The sequence below is a fragment of the Ostrea edulis genome, chromosome 3 (assembly GCF_947568905.1).
Source record: "Ostrea edulis chromosome 3, xbOstEdul1.1, whole genome shotgun sequence".
NCBI classification, from domain to species: Eukaryota; Metazoa; Mollusca; class Bivalvia; order Ostreida; family Ostreidae; genus Ostrea; species Ostrea edulis.
The window spans coordinates 31,956,538-31,977,624 of record NC_079166.1 but is presented as its reverse complement, the minus strand read 5'-3'; the positions used below and the strand labels follow the sequence as shown (position 1 = coordinate 31,977,624).

At 33.6% G+C, this 21,087-nt stretch overlaps 1 protein-coding gene across 1 annotated transcript; it reads right to left on the bottom strand.

Annotated features, from left to right (window-relative positions):
- Positions 1–382: 382 nt before the first annotated feature.
- On the bottom strand, positions 383–20,907 carry LOC125675691 (transportin-3-like). Its single transcript, XM_048913476.2, has 27 exons — positions 20,579–20,907; positions 19,244–19,333; positions 18,936–18,977; positions 17,655–17,726; positions 16,969–17,042; positions 16,466–16,529; positions 16,047–16,139; positions 15,453–15,596; positions 14,993–15,076; positions 14,336–14,427; positions 14,044–14,119; positions 13,537–13,599; positions 12,917–13,063; positions 12,303–12,410; positions 12,013–12,110; positions 11,317–11,456; positions 10,733–10,924; positions 10,510–10,601; positions 10,249–10,334; positions 10,059–10,119; positions 9,159–9,299; positions 8,371–8,487; positions 7,814–7,908; positions 7,156–7,312; positions 6,124–6,291; positions 4,787–4,899; positions 383–4,374 (listed from the first exon to the last, which is right to left on the bottom strand). Exons 1-27 carry the CDS (start codon positions 20,693–20,695, stop codon positions 4,314–4,316), a joined length of 2,787 nt encoding a protein of 928 aa, XP_048769433.1. The 5' UTR covers positions 20,696–20,907; the 3' UTR covers positions 383–4,313.
- Positions 20,908–21,087: the final 180 nt, after the last annotated feature.

The following is a 21,087-nucleotide window of genomic DNA, read 5'->3' as shown; positions in this document are numbered from 1 at the left end:
CTGATTGTTGATGACTACATCGCCCTTTTTCTTACAGTTCACCATCAATTTCACTGACCTTCCGAAAGAAAACTGGGAAAGTTTCCCAGTTTACTTTCAGAAGCTCGGTGGTCTCTTCCCAGGTACATTGTATCTGGGTTCTCTCTTCCACCAATAAAGACTGGGCGCCACCAAATAACTGAAAAATTGTTGAGTGTGGCGGAAAACAGCAAAACAATCAATCAATCAATTTGCACAAAATCATACCAATTTGTAATATGTCAAGTTCAGCTAAGGTGAGCTAAAAATGTTCAATTGTTAATGAACGCCGACCAATTGCAATAGATCACCTGAGTTTACTCAGTATCTATGTCGATTTTACCACACACAAAAGAGTAAGTAATAAAAGTTTGTCACTTTAATAATGCATCAAAATCATGATTCACAATAGACTTGGTTTCTATATAACAGTTTTGTGGCCCTGTTCACAAATTACACTACAAAAACCGATCATGTGTAATTGAATATGAAATATAGTATCGTATAATTCTGAAAATAAAAATATTCTAATTTTTATCCAATGTAAAACCTTTAATATGTTAATATATCAATGGAAACCTAAATTTTGAACACAAAACACACAAGTTAAACTGGAGTATATATTTGGATTTTAAACCATCTTTTCACCTGCTATAATTGCCATAACAATTTTTTTAAAAATAGAGAAAAACTAATGTGAACCTTGCAGTATAAAAAGTCCCCTATATCATCAAAATCTGAGCAATTATGCACATTTTATAAGAAAATTTGATCATTAACAAAAACACAAGGCCCATCAAGCCACATCGCACACCTGAGTTGTGGCTCTGTTGTTGTTAAGCTATTGTGATTTTTAAAAGATTTTTTACAATCTTAATTCCCATAATTTTTTTTGACCCAAACCTAGCCCCATTGTGACTATTGCCCAGGTTAACTTTTTAAAGTAGGTCAAAATCCTACATTCCCACATCAGATCTCCTATTCTGGTCCCACCCTACTGCTGGGTCCCCTGAATTGAACAAACTTAAATTTACACTACCTGAAGATGCTTGTTAATCAATATGACTAACTAATGACCTGCTGTTCTTGAGAAGATTTTTTAAAGATATTTCCATATAAAACTTTGATCCCCTATTGTGGCCCCATCCTACCCCGGGGGGTCATGATTTCAACATACTTCAATGTACACTACCTGGGTACTTGCATATTAATATAACTAATCATGGTCCTGCTGTTATTGAGAAGATTTTTCCTATATAGTCGCATTTAAACTTTGATCCCCTATTGTGGCCCAATCCTTAGCCATGGATCAAAATTTCAATCTGCAAATTTTTTCTTATATATTCCCATGTAAAACATTAATCCCTTATTGTGGCCCCGTCCTACCCCTGGGGGTCATGCTTTGAACAAACTTCAATCTGCACTACCTGGGGATGCCTGCATACTGAAATGAGTATTCATGGTCCTGCTGCAGTATGTTCACAGATTTCTCCAGTGTATTCCCACATAAAACTTTGATCCCCTATTGTAGCCTCACCCTACCCCCAAGGGACCACAATTCGAACACACTTGAGTCTGCACTACCTGGAAATGCTTGAATATTAATATGTGTAATCATGACCCTGTTCTTCTTGAGATTTTTAAAGATTTATCCTATAAATACCCATGTACAACTTTGATCCCCTATTATGACCCCACCCTACCCCAGGTACTAGAATCTACATAATGGCAGGGAGCTTTCACTTAAGTTTAAACTTTTCTGGTCAAGTGGTTCTTGGAAAGAAATCTTTTAAATGACCCCACCCTATTTTTGCATTTTTAAAAATTATCTCCCATCGAAAAGAGCATGACCATTCATTTCTACAAACTTGAATCCCCTTCAACCAAGGATGATTTGTTCATTTGAACAAACTTAAATACTCTTTGATATCCAAGCATGCTTTGTGGCAAGTTTGGCTGAAATTAGCCCTGCGGCTCTTGAAAAGAAGTAAAAAATGTTAAACGTTTATGGATGGACGATCTGACGACGGATTAAATGTGATCAGAAAAACTCACTTGAGCTAAAAATGATTGCTTTGTATTGCAACTATTCCTGAAAAACTGCAAACTCCTGTTTTTCTTAAAATACCACACATGTCTAAATCTAATCTACAAAAAGTTCACAAAATAGCAAACACAATTCTTGGAGATTGATCAAATTTTACAGAATTGGCATCTGGTTGACATTAAATCTCTTAATGCACACTTGATACCTGCATACTTTTTGATACAGTGGACTTTTAAATTTGAAAATCAATAAGATGAATAAAACACAACAGTTCCATGTGTAAAGGTTTGTCAAATATTGGGGTAAAATTGAAATGTTAGAACAGAGGTTCATCTTCCGCTCGTGCCAAATGAATGCATAGCTGAAATGCCAAATATTGAATTTCAAATTAAATGATCATATAAAACTAGAATTTGAACTTTAGAGGAGAAATGATTACTTCCACCTAATAAATAACTGTGTGCCATACTTTGGACTTCAGAATGTCCTATTGGTAGATTTGTATTTTGAGTTCTATATTTCCTTTTTCTGATCAAAGTTCATAGCAAAACAAAGGCCAATAATTATATTCAGACTACACACCCATGGCAGAAGAACAACCAGAAACCAGAGCTAACAAAACACATGTCTGAATATGTTCACACCAACAGAATAAATAAATACATGTATAACTCACTCATCGTCAAATTTCATGTATTCCCCCCCCCCCCCCCCCCCCCCCCCCCCCCCTTAAACATGAATGAGCAGTTTTACAAAGTTATTACTTCAGTTGGTTTAAAATAAAAATAATTTTGCATGATAGTACCCAATTTTTCTTTTTCAAAAATTCACGTTTGGGCAGGATTTCATCTTGCTACATCTAAGCATCAATGGAAACAATCTACTATGTAACCATTACATATACAAAAAGCTTCACATTTTTCTCTACATGTCACTCTGCTAATTCTCTTTAGAATTATTGGATTTCTACAGCTTGTAGAGCAGGTTTAATGTGTACTTTAAATACATGCATTAGAATTATGATTTTCTCTCTCTCAGTGTACCTCCTATACACAATTTCATTCATACTGTACACTATAAAAGAAACAAGAACCACCCTTCAAAACCAATGAAACACAAGTTAAAGAACTTTTCTATTTCTTGCTTTATCAACACAAAATCTATAGTTTATAAAACTGGCTTTTAAAAGTAAAGGCCTCAAATCTTATATATTAAACAAAGTACAAACATACATGCCTTGAAGAATCGTGATGCAATTATCTTTGTAAAACTTTTCCCTCGTAAGAGGACAGGTGTACTTAATTTTTAAACAACAGCTAAATACAGAAAAATAACATTACAACACAATACTGTACTTGCGTTAAATTTCACATGCACATACTTTGTAAAGATTCATACGTAACCATGACAACAACAGTCTATTGCTAATCAGATATTAACTTCATAACAAATGACTGGTGCAGATCAACAGCTCACTCAGTTTTCACTTGCATCATAAAATTAAAAGCACCAAACTGAACACATTGCAGGAGGAAAAAAAGAGGCATACTGTATTACATGTAAATTAAATAAAATGGCGATTATAACAAATGCCAACAGCGACTATTAAAAATGCCACTGGTCACTAGGTCCAGTCAAGATTGATTTGGCAGACAGCCATCACGGACAACATCCTACTGAAGTTGTACGCAAATATTTTGAACATCTAAAGGTGTTATTTACACAAGAGAGTTCTTTTCCATAAAATATTTCTGGCAATCCAGTATTTGACTACCATTCAACTGTGATTGTCAATCTTCCTTGCGAGTGAAATATCCTTGGTGTCCCCATTTGAATATCAGAAAAGTACAGAATAAAGATCTTTAAAAACAGTAACACTTGTTCAGAAATGGTTCAACAGATCTATGTCACATGTCACAGTATTACACATGCTTCACATGTTACAAGTATCACATGTGTTTCACATGTTGCAGCTATCACACGTGCTTCACATTACAAGTACCACACGTGTTGGAGAATGTGACAGATACACTTTTATCATCCAGAGTGTCAGGAGAGAACTCTACATAGACAACACAGTGTGTAATCTCAGGGCTGAGGTTGCTTAACATTGGCTCGGATGATGTGTACTTTTTATCACAACACTTGGAAGCAACAGAGTAAAAGCAGAAAATCACAGCTAGCTCTTGGGGAGGGGGGTGTTGGGGTATCTTATTGTGGGACTAGCTTCTGAATGAGCGACTCCGCCTCATCTATACAGCCTGGCAAAATCTCTTAATGCTTGTGAGACATCCTTATAATGCTCCGCACTGTGGGGAAAAAAGAAAACAAAAACATTAACATAGAAGAACCTTTTTTGACTACATTTGCATTACTTGACAAATACTTTTTTTTTTCTATATGGTCTATATTCAATTTGAATAAATAAATATATGTGATTTGTTGAAAATATTATGCTTTGATAAAAACTGTATTATGCATGTTATTTTCATAAGTAAAATACTTATTAATTTTAAAGAGCAGAAAAACGACATGGTTTACTTGAATGGCCATGGTATTAGCAAAACTTACTATTGAATTTCAATCTATAAATACTTATCTGTTGACAGCTTTGTGCAAGTCTGTCAGTTGTTTGTGTGCTACATATTGTGAGTTTTTATCTAGTGATGATTTAGTAGAAGTCTGTTAACTGCTTGTGTGTTGTTTATTTTGAGTATTTACCTAGTAACAGCTTTGTGAAAGTCTGTTAACTGTTTGTGTGTTGCCGTGACTGCTCCTCCACTACTGGCTGTAGGCAAGGCTTTCAATGTCGCTTCCAACCAACGACAAAATGTCTGAAAGTTCCAAGAAAATAAATATGTTTACTATATTGAAAACACAAGTAATAGGCAAATGTAAAAGAAAACTTTAATGTCATTCAAGACATGATGTTATTATAGGATTAAACATTCTTTTTGAAGAATTTTTGATGTGTAAACTCCGGACATTTTACTCACAAACTGAATAAAAGTGCGAAGCACTTTTATGTTAAGTTTGTGAGTAAAATGTCCGGAGTTTACACATCGATAAATTCTTCAAAAAGAATGTTTGATTCTTATAATTCCAATTCATTCACTATATTAACAATTGCAAAAATTTTAATAGTTTCCCCGCACTATGTTATTTGTTTTCAGGCGTGTATGAATACATCGCATTTTTGGATTTATTGATGTGTAAACTCTTGTTCAGCTTTATTTTTGTCCAATCAAAACAATTGTAATAACTAACATTGGAATTATAGTAATTTAAATGTATAAATCAACCAACCCCTAATCCCCATCAAGAAGAACCCTATTTACCTTTAAATTTACTTTATTGTATTGAAATTTATTCTTAGTTATAAATGTGGCATGCATCAAAATTGAGTATACAAGTATACTAAATACACAGGAAATTTTCACCAGAATTCACTGTGATGCAATTTTGTTGACCTCTTAATTTGCCCATAGCCATCTTTTTTTATTTCAACTTCTGATCCATGAATATCAAAATATAATTTCACCTAGATTTATATTCTCTCATTTTGGACAAGTGAATAATTGACGATAATAAAAGGGTGCAAAATTTTTCCAAAATACGTAATTCTAAAAATAATATCACAAATAATCAAATGTGGATTTTGTAACCAGTCACTATTATTCCAACTGAGTGCACTGGTTAGATACTGACATCACTACATCAAACTAGCATTAGGTGCACAACACGGTACAAGTGGTATTCATACTGAGACACAAAGTTAGCGATTTATAATTTTAGCAACTTTATAATTCCAAGAAAGATAATCATTTCCTCCACTATGGAATAATTTGTTAGCGATATTCAATTTTAGCGATCCTAACACTGTCTGTCGCTAACAGTGCCAAAATTGAATCCTTGCTAAAAATTCTGCTTATATGGTATTAAATAAAATTGTGTGTGCTATTTTCCTTAAAAAGCTTTTAACTTTTCACGAAAATATCTCATTAGTTCATAAATGCTTAAAGATAGCAAAGACACACAGAGAGAAGAGGAATACGTACGGGTCTATCTATTTTCATGAGTTCAAATATAACTTCTCCAAAATCTGCTGTCATGAAGGTTGGCAAACAGAATATACAAGCATTGATTAATGCATGCACTAAAGCCTGTCCGTGGTCATTTAAAAGGGTCTTCACCACCTTCTCTCTTACAGGAAAATCCTCCTTCTCCTGAAAGTACAATGAAAAATAAATTATAATCTAGAACATACTGTCCATAACAACTGAAAACCACATCAACTTAAGGGATATCACAAAAGCATTAGATTCCAACAACATTCGATACCTTAAAGAGATAGTAAAGCTCATTTTGATGATTTTTTTTCACCCCAAATCATGTTTAATATTCCTTTCTAATATAATTAAAAGAGATATACATGTATGAATGATATTTTTCAACTTTGAAATCACTGCATGTTTGTCAAAAGTTAAACTAGGAGACAACTTGATTAGCAAATTGAATTTTTGTCCAGGAAGCAAAAATTCAGAGGACATAATTTGAAAATAATAATCGTTTTAAATTAGGATATAAATGCATAAAATTGTTATCTCTTACAGAATATGACTTGCCTCAATTTGATTCTTTCAAAATATGTGAACAAGATGACCTTTACTATCCATTTAAAGTGGATACCAAATCAAAACTTATATAGAGCACTAAAATAACCAACAACATGAACATTTAGATTGTCAACCTAATTGTTTGTGTTATTGGTCATTTTAGTGTTTCATATCATATACTAATCATCTGGATTTCATCAGAGTGACAATACATGTCTATATACATGTACATGTATGTCAGAAAAACCTAAAAGTTTCTTTGATAAACCAAATTTTCTTTCACCATCATACGTTTAATATAACTTTTATATAAACTTAAAGACAGATATTGACTATTCCTTAATCCCTGACAGTAATTAAAATTTTCGATATTGTGAGAGAATACTGTAAAAGTAAGAGAAAACACAAAACTTTCTCAATACGACATGGTGCATACAAGCAAAAGTTTTTTGAAGGGTACCAATTTTTGCCTACCTCTTTCTTTGTTGCACATGTTAAGAAATCTGATAAATACTTCATCACAGAAGCATTGGCTTCTTTGTGATCTAGGGAACAGGCTGCTATTGCACATCGAAGGATGGGCTCCACCATCCCACACTGAAGGTAAGACATAGGTGACTGTTGTATAAACCTGTCAAAATCAAATACAGATAATTTACACAAAGGTAAGATGTACAGAATTTTACAGTATAAACTTGTCAAATCAAATTTGAGTGATTTACATGAAGGTAAGATAAAAGTGATTGTTGTATAAACCTGTCAAATCGAATAAAAGTGTTTTACATACTCGTATGTACATGTAACTGTTAAGATACAGACCCACATTATTCATTGAACACCCAACACTTGTGGTTGACTTACACCAAAAACCAAATGATCAATGAAGTGAAGAGTAGTCCATGAATTTTCAAACATGAATCAAGAAATCTGTAGTTTTCGGTAAAAACAATATCTGATGTCCACAAATGAAACCATAGCAACAAAATTATTTCAACCACTGGTGTCTGTTCACAAACATCACAATCATGGCTACTTTTAATTCTAAGCTTTCAAGCAAAGAACACTGTACATACAGTTCAAATTTTTGGTTGTGTTTACACGAACCTAGTTTTTTTCTATCTAATTACGTTACCTTAGACAAAGCCTGAAGAGATCGTCCACTGTGTCCGGGTGGTTTCTTAAACCATTGTGTTCTTCTAATATCTTAAATGTTGGCATGCAAAAAGCCTGAAAAGAGATAAAATTAACTCTCATCTGCTGTCACTCATACTCTGTACATGCAAATCCTGAATTATGAAGTCATTACTTTTCCTAATTTAAAAATAAATAAAATACACTTAAAATGACTATCTAACGTTATTGGTATACATTAGTACTTGAGCGAGTTTTATTTTCTAATTTTTAAAAAAAAAAATCCCCAGTTTTCTTAGATATCTATGTCCTACAGCTGGTGATGTCTCTATAAGAATGAAATATTCTTGAGTAACAAAACGATGCCTGTTATTGTGATATACTGTGTGGTTTTGATAAAATATTCCCCCATTTGTACTCCATGAAAAACTGAAGCAGAGAAATTAATTTAAAGTGAAATTGTTGGGGCTAAAAAGCCAACCTGAGTGCCATGTATATGTACAATACAGATATATATAGAGAGAGAGAAGGAGAAAGAGAGAGAGAGAGATCCTTTACCTCCAACATGTGTAGAAGTCCTGGTTGACAGGGCGCCTCCATTCCGTACTCGTCCACCAGAATACTGCCTAGGTACAGGAAACAAGAGTGTTGGTGGGCCTGATACAGGTTAATCATCTACAAATGTAAACAGAAAATCACGTCAAAACGATAATTAGCACATAATCTCTAGGTGTTACCAAGCTTCACAACTAAAAACTATGTATTACATACTGGTATCTGGCGGTCAACAAATTTTATGTTATTTGTTCTTGTCTACACAGGTTAAAAGTTTCATGTAAATGTACCAAGGAGTGGTATCACCAAATTTTACTTCAAAATGCTGTAAATGTTGACTGTGAGTTTGTTTTTATGGGGCTAAATTATTAAGGCTAGAGATGGGGACTTGATTTCATGGATGAAGAGTTATTCTTTAAAACAGCCCAGTGACCCTTTACACAAAAATAATCTTAATCTTAAAAATCGAAATATATGTATTGTAACTTCTTTACATTTTGTCTCTTGCAGATTTTCTACATTTATAGTATGGCTATTTTGTGAAACAGGCCACAGTTCCTCTTGTTAGTGGAGAATCTAAGTTTGTGGGGGTTTTACAAAAACTCTTACAAAAACTAATAATTTTATGGATTATTTTAAATCACATCCACATTGCATCCCAAAAAATCCACGACTACACATATCCATGTATGTTTCAAAAGCATGATTACATCTTAGTAGCTAGAGTCAGTCGAAAGCTTTGTGACTGGAGTCTCAGCTTAACATGTCAGGGCATGCATGTATGATCTTACCTGACTGACGAGTGGCGTGAGTAAGTCTGCTGAATGTTTTCCTAAGCACCTGACCGCGAATCGTATACATCGACAGCACCTCTCCGTGATTCGAACGTCGCCTTGATACTTATCACATGCTTGGGATAGCACAGGCCACACCTGTAACAATAGAAAATCTCAAGTGACGTGCGAACTTTGAAAAAGTTTTTTAACATACATATATTTACAATTCTGAGACTTGTTTTACGGAATGTTTTACGACGAAGACAAGTGTTTAAATAGATCCAATATATTTCGATTTCCTTGTAAAGTTTGTGAAAATATTATTTCATATCCTTATTGTGGAATTTACATTTGAAAAAAAAAAGTGCAGCTATAAATGAATTGCAGATCTGAAAGTATTTTTGGTCATATGTTGTAAAACCTTTTGTAAAATGGGTTCCTGGGAAGCTAGTGCTATACTTGTAACATCACAGTGCATGCAATTGCTTGTATGTTGTTTTACATTTTCAGAAACTAACCAGTGTTAGCACATTTTTGTCCATTTATTATTTCAAATCTTAAGGATGTATGATACACACAACATGATGTCATAATCAGTAAGCATGACGTCACAATCGGCTATTTTTTCTAGTGAAAATAACGTTATTTTCATTTTTATTCAATATATTAAATTACAGTAATTCACAGTTAAAAATGTAATAAAAATGAATTACATGTATGTTTACAACAAATAAAAATTCTTCATCCCCACTACTTCGCAACAAGCATGTTTTATGGTTTATATTAAATCCAGGAGTTTTCTTATCTTCTCTACTATGTGTACATGTATAGACACATTTAAAACATTACACCACTACACGTACAGGGTGTACATCCGTGACAACGATCCTATCAATAACTGGCTTTGATACATACCTCCTGAATAACCGGTTTACATGGGTGAATCTGGCCATTTGTGACTTTGGGATTCACATATCTGAAACAAACAACGACATAAATGTTTATCCAGCTGAAAAAATACAACACAAATACAGAACAAAACGTGGTGCTCATCTATCAAAATGAAAATCGATAATTTTCCACGAAAATTTAAGAGGTCAGTTACCGAAAGATTGCTGCCAGGCGATCAAGCCACTTAGTGGGATCATTTGGGCTACCCTGCTTTGGATTATCAACTGGTTCTGCTATTAACTGAAATCAGAAAGAACACGACCACATCAAATAAAATATATAATTATCGTACCGTGAAATTAATCGTATGACAATTAGATTTCTTTTCCCTTAACATAAAAATACTTCCTTGAAATTGTCCATATTTCAATTACGAATAAATTGACAATAAAATATAGTAATGTGCATGACTTACTTTAGAAAGAGGTAGTAATTGAAAGGTACACAACTGTCGTAAACCATCAGCAATCTTATCATGAGGGAACTGAGCTAAAATAGTGGCCGTTCCTACAAACAATAGAATCAGGGCTATGAAAACATTTTAACTTTCAGAAAATAAAAAATTCACTTTTTTGACAACACATACATGTATTTTTCTTCTTTCTAGAATTTATTTGATGCGATTTCTTTCCACATACCTTTTAACAAGCCAATAGCAGCATCATTAGAGAGTTGAAAAGTTTCTAATGCCGACACGATATGGACCAAACCCTGGAAATGGTTGACCATCTGTTCGCGACATGTTGTTGAAATGCTCTGTAGAGAATTAGCTGCTGCAGTAGAAATGGTTTTCTCCTGAAGCCCCGCTAAAAGGAACTGTAGAATGGGATCTGAAATAGAAATACTCCGGTGAGTGATTCCATCATTATCTTTTCTATTACAGTTAGTGTAAAACTAAAAATTTGAGTGATTATTTAATGCTGAAATAATTAGCAATTAGTCACTAAAACTTAACTGCACCAACATATACTACTACAGGAAATTAGAGTTATTTTTCTCAACTATCATTTCCTAAATATGTACCCTTAACTTTGTCATTTTAATCAGCCCCCCCCCCCCCCCCCCCCCCCCCCTTATTTTTGAATGAGAATTAGCAAGTATTAGCAAAGTATGAGCCCCATCAATCTGGATGTTTTATTTACATAGTCTGGATGTTTTATCTAAACTGGATGCTTTATTGAGATAATTTGGATATTTTACAAACATAATTCAGATGTTTTACCTAGATAATCCGCATGTTTTTCAGCCCATTCACTCAGCTCTCCAAACAGTTTGATACTAGTGTACCTGATGGCCAGATGAGCTGTGCCAGGCAATGACAGGACAGCTTTCACAACCTGTGGCACAATGTCATTTTCATCCCTGTAAAACAAAGGCAAATGTAGTATTTCCTTCGAATCCGAAGACAAGTGTTCACCAGAATATTCACTAGAGAAGTGATGGCATAGTGAAGTTTTACACACAAAGTTTATTGTTCATTATTGACCGGTGTTGCATCAATGTTTTGAAACTACCACACATCATAAACTTAGATTAAAACTGATGCAAGTGTAAAGGTTTGTATGAGAGAGAATACTTTATACATGTTTATTTTCGCCCTGTTTTGTTTTCGTCTTTGTACATTTGCAGATGGTTTTCCCTCGGTTTTAATTCACCAAGACACAGTTATGTTAAAAGAGATATAAGAGAGGAAACAGTTTCGCCCATTGATAATTTCACCCACTGACAACAAGGGCAAAAATAAAACGAGGGCGAATACTTCCCCGTATACAGTAATGCTACGGAGAGCATGAGGGATCATCACTTGTTCAGTGTTTTGTCCATTTTGTTTTTACTGACTGTGTGGAATTACACTTTTACAATACAGCAGCTACAACTGGAAAATGTATCTTGTTGTAATTTGTTTGTCATTACTTACGGCAGGAGATTCTTGGCCACTGCTGTCATTATAAACAATGAAGCCTCTATCACCTCCCAGGACGTGTTCTCGGTCTGACTTTTTATATTTTCAAACATCTAGTAAAAACAAAATACATAATTAAAGCACCAAAAAGATTACGACAATTCTAAACAAAATGCGATATATATATATATTCATGTATATGGGTAATATAAATAGATGGCATGCATTGTGCACATGGAGACTTTCATACAAACTAAAGGAGTCTAAACCATATTACTAGAAAAGAATAATCCACATAAGCTAACCTGAGTAAAACATTGTGAAGACCCAACAATAAATACGACATCTTTGATTATTTCCGATACTCTTAATCTAAATTCTCCGAAGTCATCATTTTCATCTGGAATTCCCTCCTGAAAAATAAAGAACACACATTCTAAAATACGAAGAAGGGACAGATACATCTAGTAAAATATTCAAAGAAAAGATGGTTAAATCACAAATGCATTTTATCAATTAGCTGCATATTCGCGTTTGATAGAGAAATGAATTTCAGGACTCTTTTTTCATCAAATATACATGTAGCAAACTTATGACCAGAAATAAACATGTTGTTTTCTGCTTTGGTTACATTTATCCCTGATCATGACTTTAAGACTTTGTGTTTACGTCGACTGGCATTAAGTTACACTGTTATTAAACTGAAAGTTGGTCTATAAGTTTGTCTTCATGTCAAATAATATGTAGCTACAACTGGATGTAATAGAAGAAACAAGTCACTGAATATTCAACGTAATTATTTTGATCCCTTTCGCTTCTGTAAATACAAGTGATATTGTATATAAATTTTTGGTAATGTCTTTTTGCAAAATCATGTGAACATCAATTACTCGCGTAGAAAAACCAGCACTGTACTTACATGGTCGGGTTCGATTTGACAATGTCGACAAAGAGCTACTATCAATCTTTGTATATAGGGTTTAAAGACATCAGTGACAGATTGTACACTTCTTTGGTATAACTCTTCTGACAGCCTATACCAAAAATTAAACGAGATTTCTCCCACCTGAAAAATAATCCAACATTTAGTACACATCTAGTACACTTTCCACAAAAAAATCCCTCAGCTGTATATTTCAATACTAAAAGAAAATTTATGTGTTGATGTCATTGTTGTCATTCTATATTATATATATTAATAGATTTGCTTAGTGGAAGCGACCTAGCAATAACTGGGAGTGATATGGGGCTTTAGACTGTATAATTCTGTATGTGTGCTTAATTTAGCAGGATTCATATTGTAGCGCCTTTGGCGATGAAAAAAAGAAGCGTTAATTCATGGTGGCACTAAAACATGAAAACCTCTAATAAAATAAAAATCGTGATAATGCCAAATAGTACATCGGCTCACATTCTGCAAAATTTTAAATGCACTAAAATATGTACACATACAGTATAATGCCCATTACTTTTGCCCCCATCTAGCTTATTTTTTGTTACAAATGCTGCATGATTAAATTTTTGATGACAAGATCTCACCTCATATAAATGATGCCCAACACAGGTTAGCAGAAGTTCAAGAACACTAAGATCTCCAAGACCCTGAAAACAATATGAATACGTGTTCACTATGTGATGAGACCATAAATGCAACATGTAAATACAATAAAGTAAAAGTGGAAATCTTTAAGTTGGGGTAATTATATATAATTCAGAAATATTTGAGAGAAAAGTGTGTGAATGTATATATCTATATATATATATAAATATTGAAAATCAGAATGACACATTCCATAAAAAAGAATAATTTACTGCTAGCGCTTTCTCCATGTCTACATGGTTCATCAGGCAGTTCAAAAAGATTGTTTTTTATGGAATGTGTCATTCTGATTTTCAATATTTATTTACAACTGTGCCGAATCAACTTCTAATATAAATATATATATATATAGCAAACTATCTGTGAATTCCAAGCAAACTATGGTGAATTTGTCAGATATGGGACTAGGCAATGAGTAGAATTGACAAAGATCCGTAGTAACATACCTGATTTGGAGTAGTTACCATCGGTTCTAAAAACGTTTCTGCTAGCTCTGTGAATACTCGGCAATAATTCAATGACCTAAAAAATTCATCTCAAGTTCAGAATTGCATTTTATATCAGTTAAAAAGTATTCAAAACTAGAGGCTTGAGTAAAACATGGATATTTAAATACAAGTTTCATTGCATAAAGCTGCCTCAGTAATTTATTGTTCAGTATGAAACAGTACAGAAAACAATACGTATAATGGGTTTCATAAAAGAAAACTGTCTTGACCTAAATAAAAAATGACCTACTTATCTGTATCCTCTGTGGCCACAGACATATGATAGGGCTCCATGAGAGTAACCACTCCCTGGTACAGCTTCTGGGACAACTGCAACTGTTCCTGATACAATAAAATAAATTAATGAAGATGTTTTCTACGTGAAAAATTAAAAGCTTTGGCAAACTGGGGCCCCATTTCATATTTAAACAAAATTTCTTCTTGTATTCACCTTCATGTATATAATTTTAAATACATGAACCAAAATATCAATTTATACACATATTTTCCCTGCTCATTTAGAAAATGATTACAAGAACTTAAACAAGATAACAATATGACAGGTTTTTTTTTGTTTTTTTTTTTAACCATTTATTGCAATATCTTTTCCATGTCTTTCACGATTTGATAAATAATAATGATAAAAACACACTACACGTCATTTGATTTGACAAAAGTTTACATGTATATACATGACATTTCTTTACGTTCCATGATATATATCACAATCTCATTAACATTAAAAACCAATATTAAAGGTGTATCTTTTCTTCTCTTTTTTCCGAAAAACTACTAGATCTACATATATGTATGTACTACAATGATGATAACATTTCCTCCAAAACATTCTGACTATACATACATTGAACACATACATCTGTACTGTTAATAAATAAACCACATTTACCTGAAAGTTGTAACACGAATACAGGGCGGAAACAATGCAGTCAGCAGCGGCCTCGTGGAGCATGTTGGGACAGTTACTATCAGCCTACAAAAATTCAACATCAACAAGTAAAGTCTCGTGAAAAATCACTAGCCAGACAACCAAGAATTCAAAAACAAAAATCCAACTTCATCAAGTACATGTACTAAGGATGCCAAAATTTAGATCAAGGAAGTAAAATTTGATACTGACACAACCTGAAGGGTTGGTCAAATTTTCAAAAAAGACAGTTAAGGGTAAAACAAAATTTGTTGGGTTTGTAAAATTTTGATTTCTTCTAGCCTGATTGTGCATAAATTCAAACAAATATTGTGAAGAATGCAAGTCCTCAGTAATCTATTCACACTTTACTCATACATCCCCTCCCCAACCCCTTCAAAGAATTCTGACTAAAATTGCGTATTAAACAAATTCAACAAACCATTGCATGAAAAGGTGCTGTCAGCAGTTTGCTGTTGACAATGTCTTGTTCTGGTACGACATTTAAGCTGAACCAGCTACCAAGACACCTGAACACTTTAATCTGGTTCTTCTCATCACAGGTCGTGTCCTCAATCACCGCTGTCTACAAGAAAAAGAAACAAATACCACATTTGTAATTCATCTTTGACTGATAGAAAACGCAGGAACTGTGTTTCAGAAATTTTATTTATCACTCCCATTTATGTTATGAAACATACATGTACATGTATGTAGATTCTTTCCATGTAAGATTATTGCCTCTTTCCATTACAACAATCATGTACTGATCTTCACGAAATCTGATGCAATTCTCAGTAATTACAATATACTGGGACATTTTTTGGTCTTTTAAATTTCCCACTTTTGCCCTTGATGTCATTTGGCTAATATCAGAATGACGGTAATAAAACAAAACAGGGAGATCAAAAAAATGTATAACTATAATAACGAAAAGAGTAAACTTAAAAAATAATTAAAATCATTTTCATTGCATCAAGGTGCATATAACCCGAGCTGAAAATTCTCCACTACAAAGCAATGTACGATGTCCTACCAGCAGTTGCAGCATCATTGGGGACGCCTTGAGAAATTCTTTAGTGATCTCTTCCCGCCTGTTGGCACCAAGTCTTAGTGACCGGCTATTTACCTAAGCAAAGAAACAAGAAAAGTTTGTAAAACATTTTACCTCACACAGTAGCAAAGTCCTGTTGTGGCAAATTTGACACCCCCCCCCTTCCAAAAAAAAATAATTATAACCTTGACCTTCCTCTGTCATTTAGTTTTGGCAATAACCTTTTTGTTCTCTTAATGAGATGTAATGACTAAGGTTAGAGTAGCAGACAGAGAGACAAACCAACCACAATATCTTCCCCTCATTTTCTTATCCCCATGGCATAAAAAAAATCTTTAAATGAAGTTGAATTGAAAACAATATGCCTGGACATAAGTTGGAAGTGGCTGTTTTCTAGTTACCTCCTCTGGTAGGACTGTAAGGACCTCCAATAGGAATGGAAGCTGTTGTGAATTGTTCCCAAATCTGTGGACAAAAAAGATCCATAAATGTTTGTTGTAGGAGAAATACATCTAACAAATGACAAAGTTCACTAACAGCATCATTACCTCAGTGAAAACATGAAAATAAGTTTCATTCACATGTTTACCAAGTCAGATATTTGTAAGTGAGTTGGTAATGTTAAATTCACTTCCTAGCACTGGTCCAGTTTATGGACGTTGACCAAGTACACAATGACTGGTAGACAATGACAAAAGCCATAAACTAAGTTGCACCAGGCCAAAGTTTGCTTACAGAATGTTTTAAACCAGCACTTGAAATACATGAATATTGCTGCCTCAATTACAAATCTTTTTTTTGTTGTCACAATTTTAGTCTTCAATGGTATAAAGAACAAAGATTTTGTGTGGACAATTTTTATCACTGTAACCTTCAAAATAAAGAGCAAAAAAAACCCACTTACTTTTGTATAAGATCTAAAGCAGCATCTTTCCAAGAAGCCATTTGTAAAGCCAGATCAGCTAAGGCTAGACTCAACTATAATGAAATAAATGAAAGCACTTATTAACATCTTCTGCCAAAAAATTACAATAAATTCTAAGTTTATCTCCAGAACAAAACACTGAAGGCATAGTAAGAGTTCCTTATTAATATTTTGTCTTTAGGGTTCATGCAGCCTGAAATAAACAACTACTTTAAATACTGTGTTATTATCCTATGCTGTGGGGATAACCATGAAAATACCTAAATCCATGAGGACCCCCCCCCCCCCCCCCACCCTCCTCCCCTTATCAAAGCGTGTTCCCCTCTGGTTTGTACATCTTGCACTTCAGTTGAATGGAAGGTGGGACACAAGGAAAAAAATGAGTCTGTGATGAGTTGGTTTACTCATGTGACCACATTCTAAGGTTCATTATTGAGGCCCAATAAGGAGATTAGGTTGTATTTCAAAATAAACCATGATTACTTAAATTTATAACAAATATTTAATGACACTCAATCTTTAACAATCTAATTAAAATTAGATGATAGATCCGCTCGATATATGTACCTGCGTATGCGAGCAGATCTAACATCTAATTTTAAATAGATTGAATCATTAAGGAATGAAAATGAATGGACTGAGAGCATGTGTATAGTAAAGCTTACCTGAGTGACTATAACTGGCTGTGTCTCTGCATCTATTTTACCAGCATGCTCTAACAAGGAATCCCTCAAAGCCTGTTGAATAAAGGCATATATAATTGTTGAGGTATTATATACATTAAAAATACATGTATGTATCATATAGCTCTTTTTATAACTTTCTTTCCAACAAATACAAAAGCTCTGTAACATGCAAAAACAAAAGACTACTGTAACCCTGCCCTGGCAACTTGAATTCAAATGACATAAGGCTACTTAATTATTAATTTCACAAAGAATTAACCAATAGCTTCAGAGAAGAAATTTTACTATTCTGACAAATAGCATATTTATGACTTTTAAACATAATATTTTCAAAAAATATATCCTCATATAAAACTCTACTGCAACCTGGTTTAAAAGTCATTTGAATTTATACTATATGAAATTGCTTGGATACTATTCTGATCAAGTCCTCTTGAGAAAATGTTTATAATTTTTTTCCCCAAATATTCCTATGCAAAACTTACACTAATCCTGACCCCTCGGGTAAGGTTTTGAACAAACTTGAATCTACATGTATCACATGCAGACGGTTGAATATCAATTTCACAAAGAATAACTTTGTGATTCACGAGAAGATGATTTCAAAAGAATTTTCTTATATTTTGACTCTGTCCTAGCTCTCATATTTTTGGTCTGAACAAATTTAAATCTCCATTAATATATAAAGAAGTTTTCCTATACCCAAAGGATGTTTTGAGCCAAATTTGATTCAAATTGGTTATGAGGTTCTTGTGAAGAAGTTGAAAATGTGAAATGTTTACTACACACATAGGACAGACAAATTATGATAAAAAATCTTGAGCTTTCAAAACATGTCAGCTAATAAATAGTGAAAATTGTTGTTTTTAAGTCAACAAAATCATATTTGATGTTTTGAAATAACAATCATCACATATTCCTCAGAAATTCAACTATAATAGCCAATCAGAATGTTCTACAAGGATAATAGTTTAAAAAAAACAAAACAAAAAACAAATACTAGTCCCTATACAGAGTAAAATTCTGAATAATCTAATTAATCAAATGATTCATTTACACAGAAATGAGGACTGACGAATGATTGATTGTATATATATATATATATATATATTGTTTAACATCCATCTCGAGAATGTTTCACTCATAGGGAGAATTTGAATGCCTACAACAGGTTGCAGCAGAAGGTACTCTTGACTCATATTTGATTTGAGGATATATATATATATACATATGTTTCATATTAATAAATCATGTACTTACATTATGGGAGGCTGGAGGTAGCTCATGAAAGGCATACTGGATCTACAGAAATATAAGAATCTCATTAAAAACTCTACTGTCTGTACATTTCCCACAAATATCAAATAAGAAGAAGCAATTTTGGATCAAATCAAATGTTGTTTGGGTTTTCTTATATATTCTCTTTTGCAATGGCAGATTTTGGGACTCCTATTGAAATTGTCAATTTTCTGGGCTAGATGACTGAAGAAACAGTACCTGCTTCTTAGTTCAATGTACCACATTATTTACACTTTACTTACATGTACAAATTTACATTTTCTATTTACCTTTGTTCTCATAGTCTGAGCTGCAAAATAACACGATTCCATACTCTGATGTATCCTCAACAGCTGATCTGCAATCTGCCAGGCATAAACCTAAAATACACAATTTAGCAAAATAATCAGTTGTCTGCTTTGGTTAGAAAACATATATATATATAAATGTGTTCCCTTCCATTTCTACATTGTATTTCATTATACTGATATACCTAGATGTAAATGCTGCAAAACCTTTTTCAAGTTTACTAGACAAAGAATGCATGTTTTTGTTTCAAGCATATTTCACACTTCACTGGTACATCAACAATAAAGTGAGATTATCAAGCATTAGAGGTATTGCACCAAACCTGTATCAATTTTGGTTTCACACTAAGCACTCACCAATTTTGGGTAAAAATGTTCATGTGCCCGTAGAAAGGTAAAAAATTTTGCCATCAAATCCAATCAGTTTGGCAAGTTTTTTGCAAACTCTGTGTGAGAGTTAGCAAATTAATGTCAGACAGCTGAGATTTGGCCCAGATAAATATTTGGACAGACAGCTTAATACTGTTGAATTGTGCACATCTGGTATATATCAGTAATAAAAACAAAAAAGACTATTAGAACTTCCCACTGTCGGAAGTAAAAACTGAGGGACGTCCAGGTAACCATAACCACACATATCTCATTTGGCACCAGAAGATAAATAAACATCATTTGAATAGAAAATTTAGTGATTGTTTATATTTTGGGATTTACATACCTAGACTATAAGCAATGCAGTATTCAATTTGATAACTAGAATTTAACAATCAAATTAAATTCAAAGGTGTCACCTAGGTGCACACGTAATTGCTAGAGTCCGCCAAGTTGAATATGAATTTCTAGATATGAATTTTGATGGACAGCTACGAGATACAGTGAAGGAGTCAGTCCAAACATCAAGCCAAGCCATATCTTCGCCAATATTAGCTAGCAAGTGTATCTTCAATGTGGGCCCTTTGTTCCGAACAGAACGAAGAGGACTAAGAAGCATAATCAATAATTCTGTAGCAAAGAATACACAGTGCAAGTTTGGCTTTCTGATACTGTTAAGTTTTTTTTTTTTTTTTTACTTCACACTTATTTCCTTATCAGCTACCCATTGGGAAAAAATGGTTTGGATCTTTATTGGAATCCCATCCATTCAACTATGAAGCCTTTGCAAATTTAGTTAGAAACTGGATCATTCATTCTTGTGAGAAATAGAAAAATGTGTGAAGCTAACGATGACGACACACAATGAGACGACGAGAAAATCTGGATCGCAAACCTTCAACTTCTAAGAGCTACAAATAACTTGGCGTGTTGACTTGTACTTACTGATCTTTGCAGCTCCCCAAGCCATACCGACGCCTTCTCTTTGCCATTAACGTCTGGATTGTTGTACAAAGCATGAAGGGCCTGTCCCACCGTCTCTAGAGACGGTTCACTGTCCATCTTCAAATGTTGCTATCTGTTTTAAACCTCTAGTTGATGAAAAATACTCCAAACGTGTGACTGTCTCTGGCAGAAACCTGCCGGAAGTTGGTTGACTCGTAGGTTCGCACTGAATTTTCACGCCTTGAAAATACAAATGTAATAATTAATGTTGACATTATTTAACGAGAAAAATCAGAAGAGATAACTAATGCAATATGATTGAGATGGACTGTTTCAAAGTTTCGCTTTTGATTTGTAAATTTAAAAAAAAGCGAAATATGTTATCTCGGGCATCAACATTTCGGGTATCGATATTTTTGAAAAAGAAAAGAGAGAAAGAATAAAAAAAACTTTAAAATATTCACGATAAAAAAGAATATGAAATATCTTCAGATTTTTAATCGAATTCA

Excerpts from the sequence above, each read along its gene's own strand:
- LOC125675691 (XM_048913476.2), bottom strand. The coding sequence starts at position 20,695 with ATGGACAGTGAACCGTCTCTAGAGACGGTGGGACAGGCCCTTCATGCT. Across the intron at positions 10,335-10,509 it reads AATTACTACCTCTTTCTAAA|TTAATAGCAGAACCAGTTGA; the intron begins GTAAGTCATGCA and ends TTCTGATTTCAG. Across the intron at positions 9,300-10,058 it reads GTAAACCGGTTATTCAGGAG|GTGTGGCCTGTGCTATCCCA; the intron begins GTATGTATCAAA and ends CTATTGTTACAG.